This window comes from Anopheles marshallii, chromosome 3 (assembly GCF_943734725.1).
Source record: "Anopheles marshallii chromosome 3, idAnoMarsDA_429_01, whole genome shotgun sequence".
In the NCBI taxonomy this organism is placed as follows: domain Eukaryota; kingdom Metazoa; phylum Arthropoda; class Insecta; order Diptera; family Culicidae; genus Anopheles; species Anopheles marshallii.
The window spans coordinates 42,102,512-42,122,613 of record NC_071327.1 but is presented as its reverse complement, the minus strand read 5'-3'; the positions used below and the strand labels follow the sequence as shown (position 1 = coordinate 42,122,613).

The window sequence follows — 20,102 nt, the reverse complement described above, 5'->3', positions numbered from 1 at the left end:
AGTTGTAAAATTGTTTCTGGGTCATTTCCACTGTTCCGAATAGCAGCGCTCTTTGCTGTCAGCAAAACAGCAGCGACAGAGGAATGTACCAAACACTGGAATAGCCCGAATAATTTAATTGTCCTAGAAAATTCAGAAATAGTTGCGATACCTGACCCATCGATTTGGTTCTGTTTTGTTTTTATTCTGTTCAGTTGTAAATACAGTGACTTGTTTCGTACGAACCTGTAAGGAAAGTCATCTGCACCAGTGTTGTTCAAATATGGTGGACAAGTTAGGTGAGTTTATTTTGTTGAATTCAACATTGTCATGATTTTTCTTTGTGTACGAAAAGTTCGTACTACGTGAATGCAGATTCTTTCTATTCTAGCTCATTACATGAATTAAAATGGAAACTTTGTGCAAGTCTTTGGAAACAATACATTAGCAATAAACGCGTATGCTGCTATATAGAATAGTTATGACGATGGTGCTGTTAATATGATTCATACACCATCAGGGTTCATTAATGACCTTTCAAGATACTTTACATTTGTCAACAAAATAACGAAACAAAAATAGAAAGTTCCACGCTGGTCAAATTTAGAATACCATTAGGTTGTAGCTGAAATACGGATCCTAGATAACATATTATATGTTTGAGGGATTAATAATAAACTGCGTCAACATTATAGGCTTGAGTTACTTTAACATATGATATGATATGATATTTCTGCATGACGATCCGCCTATCGGTGTTATTTGGAAAGTGTAAAGCAATCTAAACATTAATGATGTTCTGTTTTTCCTCCCTTTCACCTAAAGTTAACAGCGAAGCCAATGCTCGGCGGATACAAATGGTTGAAAACTGTTTCGGGACATCCGGACAGCCATTGTTTCTTCCTGGGCGTGTGCTAGTAGGCGAAGGTGTCCTTACAAAGATGTGTCGTAAACGTCCTAAAGCGAGGCAATTTTTCTTGTTTAATGACATTCTGGTTTATGGCAATATTGTTATTGGCAAGAAAAAATACAACAAGCAACACTTAATACCCCTCGAGGAAGTTCAATTACAGGCGCTGGAAGATAATGGCCGTAAGGAATATGTTATTATAGAACGTTCGTTACTAATACCCACTGCTTACGCATCATTGCTCTTCACATTCTCTTTTGGGTACAGAGTATAGAAATGGATGGTTGATACGTACGGCTACAAAATCTTTCGCCGTGTACGCTGCGACCCAAACAGAAAAACAAGAATGGATGGCACACATCAACAAGTGCATTGAAGATTTATTACGCAAAAGTATGTTTCAAATGCCTCGGGTAAAGAAGTAGTTCCATTTTCTTATCATGATAATTTTTTTTATTACAGGCGGGAAAAAACCAGTTGAAACGCATGCTGCGGTCTGGGTTCCGGACAGTGAAGCCACTATATGCATGCACTGTAAAAAGACTCAGTTTACTATGATCAACAGAAGGGTACGTAGACAAAACACACAAATGTGATTATGTTTGCTATGAATCATGCGATTGCTACATCAGTGCAATTCGGTAAAAATCGTTCTTTTTCAAGCTTTGCGATGAATGCTTGTTGATATTATTGTAATTGTTTTGATATTATGACGCATGAGATGTATTTTCATTACTTGTCGTTAATAATGTGTAATTTTCCTTGTTCCTTAGCACCACTGCCGAAATTGCGGGGCCGTTGTGTGTGGTCCTTGTTCGTCGAAAAAATTCATTCTTCCGGGTCAGAGTAATAAACCGCTGCGTGTATGTCTTGATTGCTACGACAACCTCACTTCCATGAAGCGTGATGGAGTAAGTGACGATGGGTCATATTACAATGTAACATTGTAATTCATGTGCTTTTATTATTTTTTTGCAGAACAAAGCACTTGCCGGTAACAACAACAAACCAGCAAACTCTGCTGAAAGTTCCGGTGAGGATGATTCAGGAGATGATGAAGAAACTCTTAAGGATAATGTTACTCACGACGAAGTAAGTATTAAGTGGCTTGGTAGAAGTTTTATTTTGTATAGTGGGGGGAAGCAGACAAATTGCCTTTTGCCACCACTATCATGCATTACATAGAAAAGTTACGTTAAGGATTATGTAGCGTACGTTTTCTAAACACGAACAATTATAATGCGTATCTTTTTCTAACTTTCTTTATTCTCTTCTTTCTATCTTTTACTAACAATTATGAATTCGTTGCCATTACGGATTATTCTACAATACAGAATTTTAAGATGCATTACGAACATGCAGCGTTATGTGTGTAATAATACAAGTGGAATCAATCAGTAAACTTGTTTTTGAAATAACGAATTTTGTAGAAAGCAAGAAAAAGGTTGTAAAGCATTTTTTTTTCTGCTGTAACTCTTCTGAAAGTTCAAAAGGTTAGAATTGTGCGATAAAGATAACATGTGTGAATGGGTGATTTTTGTGATATGAAGCGTGATTTTAATGTTGTTGTATTGCCGCTGTAAAATATAGTTTTTTTTTATTTATCTTTAGCTCTACTTCATTTATCATTCTTTCTGCTTTTAAAATAAGCTAATAGTTGAACACATTATTGAAGTTTTGTGATCGTTGTATCGTTAATCGTTTTGTTATATAGTTTGTGCAAACATAAAAACAAACAGCATACGTCCAATCGCGATTTTTAGCATAAGAAAGAATGTTTGCTAAATAGAGCTATATATTACACATGCGTCTGTAATATAAATCATTCCGTTTAAAACCCATATCAAACGAACGTTTTAACTACCGGGGCCGTCTAGTGGTGTATGCAGTAGCGAAAGTAGCGAAACACGACAGGACCGGTACAACATTCCATCCTTAACATCCTTGTTCCTTGCTTATGATTTTATGAATTACTACTTCTTTACAATAATTTTACTATGGCAAAGTTAACTAACGAATCAGGGAAGAAATAGTAGAACGATTTGAGTATTTTTTTTTAAACCGGGGTACAATTGGTTCGTGGGTTTTTTTTTGTTTTTAATTTCACTCTGCTTGTTATTTTTTCTCTATTGCAAGTTAAAGACTGAATGCTAAGGAGAAATAGTGAACTAATTATTTGGATTCTATCCGTTATTTGCAACGAAATGCTGTCCATCATACTGGCAGCTCTTTTTTATATATACAGTCAATACCCGAGTTAAGCGTTTCACGACTTTTGCGGATTTTAAAAAATTGACATTTCACTGAATTTAGCATGCAGAATTCAATTTTTAAATCGCAAATTTCTAAAATATTTTACATTTCATCAGTATAAAAAATAATGTTCATAACATTCTATTGTAATTCTTTAAATAAACGTATAAATATCAATTTTGAATGAGCTGCGTAACATTTGAATAAGTATTCGATCCCTTAATACGTCGTATAAATGATGTTTTGGAGGAAACTCGAGGTACGCGGATGTTCGAGATACGCGGATTTCTCTGGAACGCGTTATCTACGTATCTCTGGTATCGACTGTATATAAATGTCTACTTCATTGAAAATTAAGGTATAACATTTGGTGCATTTGTTCATGTTTACAAATATTTTACAAAACAAAGCTACTTCATACTATCCCTTCCCTTTCTTTGTATGATGTGAAACCTGTGCTTGTGTGACCTTGTGCATGTATCTAGCCAGTTCAGTTTATTTTTTTATTAATCCTTTGTTATGGTATTTACAGAACCGTTCTGGATTGAACTACAGACAGCTTAGAATTCCTAAACTTCTTCACGTTTTAACTAAATATTTTCATACCCAAACTATAACCACGCTTCTTGTTGATTTTACATTATTGCCATGATACACTAAAATTAATTTATAAAGTTACTGACATCTGTTAGTCCTTAATTTTGCAATAAATAAATACTTTCCGCCTGTCAGTTTACCAACGGTGGTTTATTTTGTCCTAGCTGCATCGAAGTGCATCGGAATCGGTTGTTGAGATATTTATCTACGAGAAAACTGTAGTAGTTTATCATTTTACACAATAAATTTCACAAAAAAAGAATCCTGTTCAAATTTTTCCGCAATTCAAATAATAATTTTTCGTCTTGTTTTAATTCCGGACAGCCGGAGTAAATTGTAATCTCAAAATAAAATCACAAAGGCGCACACAAAAATGTCACATCGAGAGGTTTTGCTTTGTTTGCAAGATTGAACTACTTTCAAGGAGGAAGAACGTGACCAAAATCTTGGAAAACGTGGATGTCTATTTGAACGGTAATATCTTAAAAATTAGGAAATTGTGCTTTTAGCATAGAGGGTGTGTGATTTTTGAACTCTATTGAAGAAGTTTCGAAGCTGTCCGTAATTTGAATTAAAATGTCCGTAATATGAAATATTGCGACAAAAGTGTTCTTAGTTCGAATCAAAATAGTGTTGCAATTTCATTATTTTTTCGAACATTTCGAGTTATTTTTTTGGAAATATTCATTTGTTTCTCAAATAAGAATGTTTTGTTCTATTCAACCGGAGTGTGGTATGGCGGCCCGATGGCATGATGGTAGCGGCACCGGTCTTCACACGAACGGACCGGACCAATATCCCATCCGGACCAATCCCCCGTAGCAAGGACTGACTATCCGGCTACGTGGTAAAATAAGTCGATACGGCCAGGCCGTTCTAACGAAAAAAAAAACCCGGAGTGTGGTGAGGTGTGACCAATTAAATTTGTATTTACTACATAATATTATGTACAATAGATGTCTTAAGTGTCCGTAATTTGGTCCAAAACTGTACTTTTCTCTGTTTCGCTATTAATGTGTTCTAATATTTATTTCTTCAAGGTTTCTCTAAAAAAAATGGAACGGCCAAATGTAACACGTTATACTTTTTTCTTGCAAGTCAAAAAACTAACCTGTTGTTTAATGATATGCGCCACTGGGCCGTCTCAATTTCTGATTTCCATTAAACATCACCCAAATTTGAGCGTTCAGTTGCGTCGCTCAACGTGTTAAATATAATGTTCCTATGAGCGAATAATCCGATTTGATTTGATCGTTGATCCAACAGCTGAATTAGGCGAGCTCATTACCTGTAGCAGTAGTAACAGAAGAAAATATTTGATTGCGACATTATTTAGTACAGTGTACATTTTTTGATAATTTTGTAACGGGCTCGAATCTGTCTTTTCTCGTTATTTAAAAAAAAAATATTTGAGCTTATCGATGTTATCTATAGTTACCTGTTTAGGCGTTTTGACGAGAGTTGCGCGTTGAAAAGAGCTCGTTACCTGTTAAACCTATCTGTCCCCGTAAAATACCTATAAAATTGTATGAAAATAATTTACACTATTATAATATGGAAACGATTTGTATAACCCGCTTTACGTGTCGCTTGGGCCGTTTCATAATTTGTTTAAGGAACCAGATAATTTAAGGAACCACATAACGCTTTTTAGATTTACTATGTTTTTAATTAACACCTTTTTTTATTTTTTTAATTTTCAGCCCAAGTTTTACGCCGATGGTAAACTTGAAAAATAATACTGTAAGTGCTTTAATGAATCCTTCTTAGCGTAATGCTGGCGTTCGAGCTAATAAAGTAAAAGTTTTCTGGAGAATATTCTGTACTGCATTAAATAATCGTATATGCAGCAGAACATGAAACAGAAACCAATTTCATTTTGATGTATACTCTTATATTCATTTCAATGATGGTTGAAAATACATTGGGCTTACTTATTACACAAGCTATACTTTTAATTACAATGGATGATGAAGTTTGATCCATCTTTTGATTTATTTAAGTTATAGAAGAAAGTTTAGAAGAATCAAAATTTATAGATATTTCCGTAACTTGTATTATGCTGTTTTTAACACGAAATATATTATACTTTTGTCCAATCATGTCATATTAGTTATGTGTTTTATTGTCAAAGTTCTATAGAATAGTTGAGCTTAAATGAAAAAGTTTGCTTAAGTCTCAAAACAAATATAAATCCGCCAAATAATGCATGGCCACTTTTTCTTTACTTCTAGTAACTTTTTTTCTTTTTTTCCTCGTCCTTTTTCGAAAATGTCCGGGCACAATACATTAATGAAAAACCAAGAACACTACAGAACATGAAACAGTATTTGCCATTGTTAGATTTACGCTGCCAAATTGTAGGTTTACAGTGGCTTAGTGACTCTTGATGACGACAATCAGTGGATTTACAATGACCGATTGTGACTGTGTAAACCCTGTAAATTATGTTAATATTTGACATCTTCGGAAATAAGGGTGTGTTATAGATAATTTTTGTCCTTAAACTATCATTCTTACCTTATCTCTTAGTTTGAAGGCAACATAGACTATAACATGGAACATCATTTATTGGTCGCTCTTGCAAGATAGCAAGACAGCAGTTTGTGTCTTCTCTAATAATTCTCTGAGATAATTCCCCAGTACTTCCTTCCTGGGCCTTCCCTAGTTACTTCACTTTTGAAAGCTTTATTCAACCTTTCTTAAATTATATTTTTGTTAAGTCCTGTATTAGTAAAGAGCTAAACAAAGAATAAAAGATATTTACCCGAGATATCCAATTTTAAGACAGTTAACATTTTTATTGCAAATGACAACAACGTGCTCCCGACACTCTAGCAAAATTCCCCCATTAGAGTCAACCGATGTAGATAGGGTTGTGCGCGACACAGCAGCAGCTCGTGAAGCTCTTTGTTTGTTGATAGTGCCGTTGTGTTGTATTTGTTAATTTCGTCATCTAACACTCGCTTTCGGATTAAATGTTGATAAAACCTTTCACGGTCAAACTTTGATCTTTTTACATCATGTTGACCGACTGTTGTATGAAACATGTTTTGCACGAGTTTCAACAGCGTTGACATTGTTTTATCTTCCTCATTTTCATTGCTTCCTTCCTTAGTTGACGTAAGTTTTGATGTCACTATAATATTGCACGATTCTTCCACGACACGGTCTATTCCAAAAATTATATAATTGGTTTTGTCCGTACATTTCGTTTCCTTCGGGCCACTGGTTGACGACATTTTTACATTTGCAGATACGGACGAAAGCACACGACTAGCATCATCCAAGTCTTTTCCTTGTAAATTTGAAGATGATTTCTTATCTTTGTTTAAAATTGGTACAGCTGATGAGATAGGTTTTATCTTAATATCACTAGCAGCACTTTCCACTTTCTCTACATCACGATTCATTGTGCCTGTAGGAAGACTTACCACATCATCACCGGTTTTTGTTTCAATGTCAGAAAATGTTGGTTGTTTACGCACGGGACGGTCCCACAACTGTTGGCTAGCTTCTTTTTTATGTGATCTTGTCATTTTTCGTTGATCTTTTGAAAGAAACAATTCGCCACGCGGAAAGTTGTCTTTGTTTGGGTTTCCGAGTGCCCTTTCGGCATATATGTTGTTATGAATCGCTTCACAGCACCGCAGAGCCGTTGGATCGATAGGGTGGGCTTCCGTGTTGAAAATGTGTCCCCCAGCACCTAGGACACATTCGTGCGTTTCAATCGTATCATCGTCGTTCTTAACTACTTTGACAACATTGCCAATGCTGCCATCATTGTGCAAAACATTATTTGGATCGAACAGTAGGTACAGATATTTGGTAGTTTCGGCCAAAAAGAATGATTCCATACGATCCTCTTGTTGGTGTGTCAGAACGTTCCGTATCGTCGCATACCCACATGACGTCTTCGCGCTATGCTCTATGCTTTCAAGGATGTTTTCGCCTACCTCCAGTAGGAATGGATCATTGGTAGCGCGATAGAGATACATCACAGATTCAATCAGTTCTGGTCGTAGAGGATAATTTTCACGGTTTGCACCAGCTTCTCCAGTGGGAATATTATAAAACTCAGGTAAAAATCCATATTGACGCCATACGGACTGGTAGTTGTGTAGTACTCGTAGCGCTTCTTTGGTATTACCATATACACTAAGCAAGCCCGGCCAGTATGCTTCAAGTGATTGAAATACGGGAAGCGTGATCTGTCCTTTACTCATGCTAACCCAAACGTACCAATCCTCGCGTTTCAAATAACGATCAATCGCTATCTTACTTTCGAGAAACTTGGCCATCAGGGCAGGTTGTTCGAGTAAAATTGAACCCTTTACCAAATATTCAAAGAAAGAGTCCACCCCAGCACCAATACCAGCATCCTGAGCTATCCAGCGACCGGTTTGTACATCGATATGGTTACCATACAATCCTATTGGCGAGCGGTGTTTGTAAAGTGCGGACAGCGCGTTCATAGCGACATCTTCGTACACGGGATTTCCTGTAAGTCTGCTGAGCGTGCCAAACTCTAGAATAAAGGTTCCAATTCCGGCGGTACAGGTGACAGACGTTTCACCATACGGTACACCGTGGCGTAGATTTACCGTACCATACGGCATGCCCGTAGCGGTTTCGAACGCAGGCAATAGACGCTGAGCAACATCCTCTGCTATTTCTAATAGTGGACCTTCACAGGGCCAACCTGGTTTCACCAGTCCCATAGATGCTAAATCAGCGTGATGAGAAAGTAAGTGTGCCGAAAGTAGTCCTCCAATTATGCGAATATTCGTCTCGAACACCGATACGTTGATGTCTGCATCAAACGTTTTATCGCGCAAAAGCTGTACCACACGTCCAAATTCTGTGTAGTTGCCCATGACCGCTAAAGTATCGAGTGCGTCAATCAAAGTCAACGAATAACTACCCCAAGTGTCGATTGCATCACAGGATAACGGTCGCAATTCATCGTACGGAGCACCATACTGCAGATAACCATCATATGCATGATGAAACATTTGACGAACCCTTTCTCTGGAAAGAATGTTTACAAAATGGTGTAAATACAGTTGCTTTCATTTCACTCACGGAAATCATATTTTACCGCAAACGATGCATATCATTAGTTGCATATTTCCTCAAACCTTGCACTTCCGAGACCGATCGGAAAATGCATACTGCAATACAGCACCAAACTAAAACCTCCAGTGACGGTTGGGGACGCTTAACATGGGAAATATTCTGCGATACTTTTTTTAAGCGAGGCCATCTTGCTTTCGTTTCTAACATTACTATTATTGAAACGAGATGCAATCAACACTAAATTAATTAAAACCGGCAATTGTATCTGAGGCAAGTGTTTTCTGTTTGTTTACAAAACGAATTTACGCTAAAATGACATCTAATACCTAAAGGAATACCCAACGCGCGAATTTTGACAATCCTCCGTCACTGTGCATCTACACCTAGCGGTACGTTTCTGGAAGTTACGTTTTTCCGAGCTTCTCTGGAACGACATGTCCGGGAACCGACACATACGCAACACTCGAGTTACGCGAATTTGAGATACGCGAATCTAAAAAAATTTACAATTAGCGTAATTTTGTATGTGGAATTGAAGTTGTATTTATCAATTTTGTCAGACTTTCGGACATTGTCAGACATTTTGATATAAAAAACATTAATTTTGGCAAAAATTTACTTTAATTGTCGAAATAAACGTAGAAATATCAACTACTAATGTGCATCGTAACGTGAAAAGAAGAAATCGATAACTGAATATTAACTATAAACGATATTCTGAAGGGAATCCGAGTTACGCATTATGCATTTATGCGAGTTATGCATTCTCTGGCACGCATTATTCGCGTAACTCGGGAAAAGACTGTACAGAAATGTATCTTAAATTGAAGTCTCTCTTAAAGCCCATTTAGTGATCGAGTGAACGTGAAAATGAAATCGCTTCGTGAAATTCCAACAGCTTGTGGTTGACATTCGAAATCGGGCGAAATCAACCAGCTGAGCAAAACATTCCATCCCACGACTCAACTAAAAAATACAATTCCAACCAGAATGAGATTGATATGAACTGGATATCTTAATATATTGTAGTGTTGGTCGGCATATACAGAATATTCCTAACGTTATCGTGCATATTTGGCTTTTATTCCATATTTTTTCATTTTAATTTTTAGTTTTGACGAATGCTAGATACTAATCCGTTCCGGGCGATCTGTCAAAACTGAAACTATTTAAAAAATCCGTTAACGCAATTCCAATTTTGAAACTAAGCATAGTGTAAATACCTTTTTTCGTGTGGAAGAAGATTAGTCTTTTCTTTTTTTTTTAATTTTCTTCCTTCTAAAAGTTGGTGAAGATATTTAACTGCTTGCTTTATAACTGTAAGCTCACGGCCGAAGACTGAATAGTTTTATCTGTGACGATGAAAATTTCTGTGAGAAGAATCCTAGCGGTTGCCAGGAATCGCTATCGTACTGTTGTAGAAGTGCTCCTGCCACCGTATCCGATCACCTTCGATGCCCCTTCGTTTGGATAAGTCAGGATATAACATCAAAATTGCGTTATCCAAACTTTCATTTGACTGTCTCTACACAGTTAGCGATTGTCGCAATTGCGACTGCGACTTGTCAAACTCTATACAAAAAAATGCGAAATGTCGCGATGTTCTTTCATTGTAATAGGAAGATCATAATCGATAACAGCTTGTACGTGATTCGTTTGGGGTTTGATAACAAAAGTGAAGGAAGCAATGCATAAATAAATCAACAAACACGAGCACGAAATCGAGGACTCCGAAGATACGAAGCATAAAACACTGAAGTGTCTGGCTCGCGTTGCATAATCCAAATTTTATCATTCTAAATTCAAAGTGCTCAAACGGAGTAAAAACGGCAGTCTTGAGAATATCACTTTCTTCTACCGGAATAAAATGGTATGCTCGTACCATATCCAGAGATTTAAAGATATTATTACCCAAAAAGTTGTTCAGAAGATAATAGATATGGCACGGGGTAACGTTCTGGCGCAGTGATCCGGTTTAAACACCTGTAGTCTCCGACGAAACTGACCGTACGCAATGGGGTGGACTTGTCCGTTCACTTTTGGATGCTCGACAAATTCCGAGCTCCATCATAATCTAGAAATATTTTTTGGCGGTTTGTAGTTTTTCTGACAACATTCTACTTCATTTGCAAGCGACTGCAGAATCAATGGTTTGAATCTGATGCACATCATGCCGTATCTCGGTGCGCATCATGTATGGGGCGGTGATTTCTGAACATTCTCCAAGCAGAACCCGAAAAGGGGGATCACATGCAATGGTTGTGACGCCGTAGGCATCAGATTCCGTTAAACCACAAAAAGTAATCGGCACCGATTATAGCAGAAATAACGTCCACTTGTAAAAAAGAAAATCCAAAAGAATTTTCGACGCAAACCGAGGTCTGTAGGCACATACTTACACCCATACGTACGAATTTTCGTTCCATTGGCTGCGTGAACTAGAAACGGCAATGGTTCTCCAGTTTTCTTTAACCTTGATGCTGGAATTATCGATACATCTGATCCCATGTCGATTAGGAAGCGAATTCTTGAAGGTTTGTCGACAATCAATTGACGGCTGACCCACTCTTGTCTAGGTTTGGATCATACCTAGTTAGGAGATCGTACAAAGTCAGAGTAGCGGACGCTCTCTCCGACTCCTTTGAAGCCAAATCCGGGGTACCTCCATGCAGTGTACTTAGTCCTCTTCTTTTTTTCCTTGTTTTACAACAATCGTGTGAATGTTCTCCCTCAAGATGGGTTTCTTCTATATGCTGATGATCTTAAAATATATTCTCCTGTGTGCACGACAGCTGACTGTCTGTTCCTCCAAATATTCAAAAAAGGTGGGCTTTCAGCGGTTATGTGTTATGTTTGGATAAATTTTGTATTATTAGATTTTGTCGATCATCTAGTAGAATTCTGTGGGATTACTCTCTGGGTGGTACTCACTTAAATAGAGTCACCTCAACCAAAGACCTCGAGGTTCTACGCTCCATCCCGACGCTTCTAAGCTCCATTCCGACTTTTGCGCGAAAATTCCCCACTTCTTATTCCCGCTCGTCAAACTAGCCATAGATTAAATGACCCGTTTTTGAGAACCCTTTCAGCCTTTAATGAAACTTATTACCTTTTCGACTTTGACCTCCCAGAATCCCAATTTCGGTCCAGTCTTCGTAAATTGTCCTTAAACATCTTTCCTTAGGATAAGAATGTATTTGTAAACCCCTTGAGGTATACAAAACAAATTTATTTAAAAAATAATAAAACGGCACTTTGATTTGCAAGACTGAAGGATTCCTATGAATCTGATTACACGGAAGTTTTGTTGGCCGAAGTTTGTGGACCCAATTCCATCATTTCATTTCCCATCTCGGCCAGCATTGAACGTCTGCCATGCTGGGTACCGCAGGGATATTAGCGAATATTATAATTTTCGTAAAATAACATCTTTAAGTAAAATATACGTAAAATAACATCATCATCAATCATACATCATATCAGCCACATGACAAACCACGGATTAATAAAGCTTAGCGACTCCGGCCAAAAAGGACTGAGATTCAACTTGTGCAACTTCGGCAACAGGAAAATTTTCAGTAGACATATTCGATTATATCACGTCGGGGTCACCAATGTGGGAACCAAATGGAAACATAACCGAACCGTTTGAAGAGCCAACTAATACTAACTGTTTGAATTTGTTCGTATTGGACGTTGAACGGCATACTGAATTTAATGAGAATTCTTTTCTGACTAAAGCCAGGTTGAGCAGCCAATAGAGCAACGGACTGTTTAGTAAAAAAATATTTTTTATTATGTTATTTTTCTCAGACTGTTTAATACAAAAAAAAATAACACAACGTAGGACCAAGTTTTCTTTTGGCTACAAATAAAAAATTGGTGTCGTGAATAGAACATTACACCGTTAGCCAACGTACCTGTCATTTACCATGGGGCTAGTACGTTGCGAGCTTCCCACGATTTGTGGGAGACCAAAATGACTGGTACGCAGGCCAGCGTACCTTCGAAGACCGCTAGGATGCACGGTTAGGGGTATATCCCTCTAGGGTCTTAGACCATAATTTTTGTTCGGGTTTGTGGTCTTTTAGGTGTTTTTCTTTTTACACTAGCTTACAGAAGGAATAAAAAGTCCCTTGGTATCAACCAATAGAAAAAATGTGACGCTGTTCAATCTCCTTGTCATTCTATGTATATAGCGTTTGAAACGGTGCAATAGAAAAACGTGTGCGTACTCTTAAGTGTCAGACTGTCGAATGGTTGAACAAGTCAAAACTATTCCACTAGCTGTAATTTTTTTTACCCATGGATTAATCCGCCAGCCAGTTAATCAAGGCCCGGATAATCGATGTTGTACTGTAATTTCAAAAAGAATTGACAACGAATATTTTAACACGTACAGTGCCGTCGCAAAAATCGTAATAGTTACCGTGGGGCCACTGTCAAAGCTTACTTGACTTTTTGCATAGCACATCATCTAAATTCGGGCTATGCGTCGTTGAACGTGCTAAGCCTTTGGCCTACAATATAGCCGCCGAGTGGTGCGGTGGTAAATTTGTAGCGATAACGGGTTTCGCACGACAGGACCGGTCCAAAATCCCATCCAGACCATTCCCCCGTGTATTATGGGGCTGGGGCGAATAATTTTTTGAAACGCTGAGCGGGGAGTGTTCGTTTTGTTTGGCAGAGACCTTTGAGCCTAAGGTCCGGAGCCGTGGGATGAAAGCCAAAAACGGCAGGACTAGACCTTTTGAGCATGTGTACCTATAAACAAGAAGAATGCTACATATTTCTAAAGTGAATGTACAGGCAGTTCCAGAAATACGTTATATTAACGGATCGCAATGACTCAGGAAAAAATCCACTAATGTCGAAACCTGATACAAAATAGTTTATACTTCAAAGATAGATAATTGATTTCTTTTCCTGCACTTAATTTATTGAGCAAATCAGGTGGCTTTTTCAAATAATACATTAAAATAAATTAAATAGAAACGTTTTATATGAAAGGGGGGTATTTTCGACCAAATTTGCACCCTTATGGCTAGATTTTCTCGAGGACTCCCTGTACATTGAATTTGATAGAGACCATGCACTTGATGAAATATCATAAAAATTAACGTAAATCTGCAATAAAACAATTAGTACAATGAAGATAAGACTCATAAGTAGCTATAATAATAGAGCTGCGTAGTTATTTATTAATATATGCGTTTTTAATATTTTTACAGAAGTTTTCTAGTAGTAATTATGCAAATTTATTACATTGCTATCAAAAAACTTTAGGAGAACATTTGTTGGGAAAAGAGTGTTTTTGTGGTAGTTGTTTAACGAATATGTAAATGTTTTATTTCTCGGGATGATTATAAAAACTCATTATCAACGTAATGACAGATACTTTTTTGTTCATTCAAATTTAGCTTGTTACGGTTATTTTTAAGAATGAATTGAAATAGAGAGCAATATTTATGCTATTAATTGCAAACGAGGAAAAAAAACAATCAGTAATATTGGCCACCAATTTTTTTTTTTTAAATTCAGACATAGACACAAATGTTCAAACTTGGTGAAAGAATTGCAGGCACACGGTACGGGCCGCGAATCTACTACAAAGCGAACAGCAGCTACTCTTTTTTATTTCATGACTGATGGAGAAAAGAAACACGGAATCTTTTTCTCTACATTTGATATTCATTTAATGAAGCGAATTCAAGGGCATTTGGGAAACTTAATTCATGCCAATAATGTGTACCTTTTAATTAGTTTCACTGATTAGCTCGTCGCAAATCTTTACCAACTCTTCGTTTTCTTTTGATTTTTGAATCAATTGCTCGTTGATTGAAATTCGGTATAGTTCCTCTTTCTTTATCTGAGCCTTTAACTTTGCTGATTCCTGGGAATGGTTGCGGAGCGCTTCATCTATTTTGGTGTTTGCGCTGTAATTGATAGAAAAGGTACAAAATACAAAATACAAATACATAGTTAAATTGCAATACTCTGACTTAAAATTACAATACTGAAATTACAATTTGTTAAATTACAATTCTGAAGTATCACTCCAGATACAATAAAATTCGATAATATTTTGTATTACCGTATAGTTACATATGTATACAATTCTTCTTTATCGTATATTTATATTATATCTTATTCTTCTTTTATTATTTATATTTTATACTACGCTAGAGGTCTAGACATGCCATTTTTGGCTTTCTGTTACTTTATTTACCCGGAGCTGGATAGTCCTGCGTACGGGATTGTATACAAAACAATTGGTAATATAGACATTTTGTTCCATTGAATTTAGTTTATCATCCGTACATCCAGAAATACCCAAGCAGACAAATAAGGTTATCTTCTATATCGATACAACAACCTCAAAAGACATTAACCGGATGAGATTTTTCCCCGTTCTTGTCGTGTGAAGACTTGCGCCGCTACCAAAGATATCGCCCTTATCCAAATCTAACAGTCAATTATTTTAAGAATTAATTGCCAGTCATTATATCCCACATAACAGCACTTCGGTGATTTAAGTAATTTTTACTATTGTTTATTCAAAGAAAAAATCTTTACTAGCATACACCACGACAACAACAATTGATTAAAAAGCTGCTTGAAATATTTTTTCCAAAATAAAAGTCATTTAAAAAGCAATCGATGCTCGAAAGAGTAAATAGCCAGCAGTTTGCACATTATTTAACCAGAATGGGCCATCTGATCTGGCCACGACAACAACAATTGATTAAAAAGCTGCTTGAAATATTTTTTCAAAATAAAAGTCATTTAAAAATCAATCGATGCTCGAAAGAGTAAATAGCCAGCAGTTTGCACATTATTTAACCTGAATGGGCCATCTATAACGTACAACGCTAATACACCGATTTATGCGAACCAAACAAGCAATAAAAAGTCGATCCATTGTTAGAAAATTTATACTTACATTTCCAGTTGACTCATAGCATGACTTTTCATTTTTTCATATCGCTGCTCTTGCGCTCTAAGACATTCTTCTAGTTTCAAAACCTTTTCTAATAGCTTATCTTCGTTTTCTTTGTATTTAATTGCGTTCTTTTTCATACGCTCATATTTTCTGCAAGAAAAGGAATACATTTTCAGTAAATAACAGATTTATAATACAAACAGTTCCATACGAATACGTACGCATACAAATTTGAAAAGGTTTTCTCCAATGACTCCAAATGTTGTGCGTTGATTTCATTGTCTTGTTTAAGACTTTCGCATTCAACTTCATGATTGCGGATTAAAATTTCCTTTTCCGATATTAACTCTGCTATGGTTCGCTCGTATGCCTCAACCACGTTGCTATGTCAAAAGACAAGACAATAAACAAGTTCAATGGTCATATTATTTTATATTGTATATTCTAACGAATAAAATGCAATGGAATATTTACTACTTTTATGCGATGAAAAGTTGGTAAATTCATCATTAGCACAGATTACCTGACAATCTATAAAGATATATAATATTTACCTCATTTTGGAAATCGTTTTATCTTTTTCTGTGATCCGCTTTAACATGCCTTCTTCCCTGAGTTCAACGTCATGCATCTTTTTCTCTATATCTGCAATATTTACTCTGAAACGATAGAATGTTAACCTTGTCAATTCATTTCTTGAATAACTGTATAAAAATGTTACGAAAAAAACTCCAACAAATTCATCGTAAATAAATGACAAACGGAGCCATCGTTTGGATAACAAAACTGTACTTTTCAATACACGACAAACTGTAACCGCTTAGCTTCATCATTATTACTCCTACTCTGCTCCAAATATGTTTCACTACACTTAATTTAGAGCTCGTGGTAACTTACTCTTCAGGTTTACATTTTTTTCCAACTTCAACATAACCTTCCTCGTTTGGGATTGATCGATCCTCGCTATGTAGAATAAAGGGAAACACACATGATTATCGTTACTGCGTGACATATTTTGCGTTAAATTACCTCATTTTCAATACGGAAATGTTTTGTTTTTCGGGGTGCGTTTCGGCAATCATATTTCCGTCATGGAACGTTATACCATGATGAGTCTAAAAATAATAATTCAATCATAATCATTGCTATTTTCTGTGCTACTTAATTTACTTACATCAGATGCGCTTGCGAAAATGACAGTACTGCTTAAATCTACTGTCGGCTCTGTAGTCACTTCCAATACTGCTTGCTTTACAGGTAATGAAACTTTGACGACCGGTTCTTGTAGTTGTTCAACAGTCAAGTCTTCAAGCGATGGGATGCCAAAGTCCAAATTCAACTCTGACAATTCTTCGGGGTCTACGTTGGCTTGCGCCAATTGAACAACATCTACATCAGAGTTCAAAATTTCCACAAGTGGTTCAATGTGTTCACCTTTTTTACAGTCTAAAACTTCTTGTACTATAGAGCTGGTTGAAAACAAAAGATGTTCCGTAGATTTTGAGGAATTGCTAGTTTCGTTTTCCTCTTTAGTTAAAGTTTTGTCTAAAGAGCATTCAATATTATCCTGACTTCCGTAATCATTTGAAACTACGGTTGTTTCAAGTATAAAACAAGAAGTTTCTTCTTGGTGTTGCTTGTCCTTGGAAGTGGAGAGACTGTTTTGCAATTGCGGTGTCAATGAAGAATCTAAAGTATTCAACAGAAGTAACGTACTGTCTTGCAGCTGTTGTTCGGAACGGTCGTTGCTAATGTTGCTGGACACTGGTGTGTTCAAAGTACTTCCGATAATTGCCTGCTCTTGTGAAAAACTAACTAAAGCTAGACACGCAGCAGATGGGTCACCTCCGAAGTTTTCAGTGGTACCTTTATTTTCCGCCTTTACAATAGTTTGACGACGTAAAAGTGGGTCAAAATTGGCCAGCACAGAGTTTCTTGGAAGATTCGCAATTGAGGGGGATGATGCATAACCTGTAGTTGATTGTACCGAGCTTGAAGTAGACTGCGAGCAACCCCGAGACAGTAAACAATCAAAATCAGCCGCCGAAAAATGGTCTACAACGAAAAACACACACATAAAATCAAGTATCAATTACTGGTCACATTTATCACAACCTATTGCCGTACACTTTCTCAGCAAATCGAAATATCTATTAGTTTTCACACGGCGAAAGTTTTTTCGTCATACACTTTTATCTCTCTTCCTGTCGCATATGTATATAATATACGACGACGATGCAACTCCCCGTCGTGCTCGTGAAGGCCACCCGTGGGAAGCATAAAGAAGGGCGAGTGAGCAAATGACAACCACCCTCGCCGCACTGTTTGCAATGCATGGTTCAATACTTTAAGAACTGGAAAGGGTTGGTTGAATAAAACTAACTCTATTTAAAAAAAAAAGTTATCTCCAGTGCACCTCAAAATTCTTGTCGTTTTACTAGATTTTTAGACGTAATTTTATTTGTCCTAAACATGTTAACATATTCGCGTCTCACATCATATCATGCTTCATGGGAATTCGAGCCGAAATCATTTTGCTCAAGTTTGGTACGAGTATTTCATAAAGCTAACTACGAGTAACTACTACTGTTGCAGAATCAGGGGAATTTACATACTTTTCATGTTGCAATTGGTACAATATAGACCATATTCAAGTATGAAACAACGAAACGAACCATTAGGCTATTTTAATAGCGATTTAAAAAAAGAAGTTGTCGCTCCTTCTTGATAAATAAAAATATAAAATATAATTCACAATATATGATAAATAAAAAATAGATAAATACAAAACTTTGTTGATATTGTGCGTTAATTGTGATGGCGAGACACGTAATTATGTCATAATTTTTTTGGAATTTAAGGAAGTATATTTATATTTTTAAACAAATCAGTCCTTTCCTCACGGCCAGAGTTCGACTGACTGGAGATTAACGATTAAATTAATGGTCGCCCCACTGCCACAGAACAAATTCCGATTTATGCAGGGGTGACATTTTGCTTTTTGAAGTGGTCCAAAATTTCATCTATGTTTGTGTCAAAGGTCACCACCGAGAGCAACAAAAATGTTTAGCTACACACTAGGGTTGCGGCTACCATCCTGTCTTTCTACTGACTGGAGAAACTTCTCAAAATAACTGTAACGATAATTGAAGCTGGGATAACATAGAAACTAAACAGAGATGACGTTGATTCGTTCGCCAGAAAGGCCGGGTTTGGCTGACGGTGCTCGACCGTAAGCGTTCCGCATCGAAAGGGCCCAATACCGTGCCTTACAATGCAAGGGCTCCGTGAGCGGGCTAGAGATCGCAATACCGCGTTGTTAAACGCAAAGGTTTCACCAGAGAGAAATTTACATCTCTTTCTACACTCTATTTTACCATGTACCTGTTCAATCTGTTTGAAACAATGCAAATGTTGTACATAAATTCTTACTTCAATCAATCCTGGAACAGCATGGAAAAACCCATATACGAAATAACTCAATTTTGCATCGTAACTATCTTATATATACAAAATACGATCAAATTTGGAAAATAAAAATACTCACATTCAATAGCTGGTGTAAAATGTTCTTCAGAAAGTGAAGAGTGTTCAAGAGATGAACGAGCTGATACAAATTTTGTCATGTCGTCCAGTGGAAAGCTACATCCTTGGCTTTTTGTTTCTGTGGGAAATTCACTTAACCGGGTGTTACATGTTTCCGTAGAGATGTTTTCCTTGTCTGATCCACAGAATTCAAGGTTTGTAGTGTTCATTAAATTTCCTTTCAAACGTTCGATTGAACTAATACTCCTTTGAATAACGTTGAACTGATTGCAATCTTTTGTATCTTGCAGCGGAAAACGATTAGGTTCCGTAGCACTTTCACTAGTTTCCGCCGGGAAATTGCTGCTCGGAACTGGCGGAATATTCATTTCTGGACTACTAGATTGCTGTTCTGTTACAATGGTTGAGCCATTTTGGGAATCGAGTTCATTGACCAGGACTTTGTGGGAAACTTGTAGGGCTGCAATGTTTTGACCTTCATAGCATTCATGTTGTTCTTCATCACCTGCCAATTGAAAATGCATGTGTGGACAGTTAATCGTTCTGATAACATCGTCATGGAGGTTTCTACTTACACATCATACCAGATATTTCGCCAAGTTTATCATCGCAGTACGAAATATCCATACTCTCCATATTAAGCTCTCTATGATGATGCAATTGTCTAAAAAATGAAAATATTAAATGTACATTTCGATTGTCCTTGCTCCGACTAAAGTATTGCCAAGTTCTATTGGTTTATTTTTACACGCAAGGTACTTTTCCATTTCATTGTCAATGCATAATGCGCAAAGT

General features: G+C 36.8%; 3 protein-coding genes across 3 annotated transcripts; 1 reads left to right on the top strand and 2 right to left on the bottom strand.

The window, feature by feature from the left end:
* Positions 1-262: 262 nt before the first annotated feature.
* LOC128711617 (pleckstrin homology domain-containing family F member 2) lies at positions 263-5,478 on the top strand. The gene is made up of 7 exons (XM_053806497.1): positions 263-278; positions 805-1,071; positions 1,157-1,282; positions 1,352-1,458; positions 1,663-1,800; positions 1,868-1,981; positions 5,443-5,478. Exons 1-7 carry the CDS (start codon positions 263-265, stop codon positions 5,476-5,478), a joined length of 804 nt encoding a protein of 267 aa, XP_053662472.1.
* Positions 5,479-6,573: 1,095 nt separating this feature from the next.
* Positions 6,574-9,028, bottom strand: LOC128712619 (ER degradation-enhancing alpha-mannosidase-like protein 2). The gene is made up of 2 exons (XM_053807509.1): positions 8,841-9,028; positions 6,574-8,770 (listed from the first exon to the last, which is right to left on the bottom strand). Exons 1-2 carry the CDS (start codon positions 9,023-9,025, stop codon positions 6,574-6,576), a joined length of 2,382 nt encoding a protein of 793 aa, XP_053663484.1. The 5' UTR covers positions 9,026-9,028.
* Positions 9,029-14,573: 5,545 nt separating this feature from the next.
* On the bottom strand, positions 14,574-19,943 carry LOC128714339 (uncharacterized). The gene is made up of 9 exons (XM_053809215.1): positions 19,883-19,943; positions 19,309-19,812; positions 16,936-17,816; positions 16,791-16,876; positions 16,659-16,724; positions 16,316-16,420; positions 15,983-16,144; positions 15,762-15,911; positions 14,574-14,754 (listed from the first exon to the last, which is right to left on the bottom strand). The coding sequence occupies exons 1-9, from the start codon at positions 19,941-19,943 to the stop codon at positions 14,574-14,576; spliced, it is 2,196 nt and encodes a 731-aa protein (XP_053665190.1).
* Between the last annotated feature and the right edge of the window lie 159 nt (positions 19,944-20,102).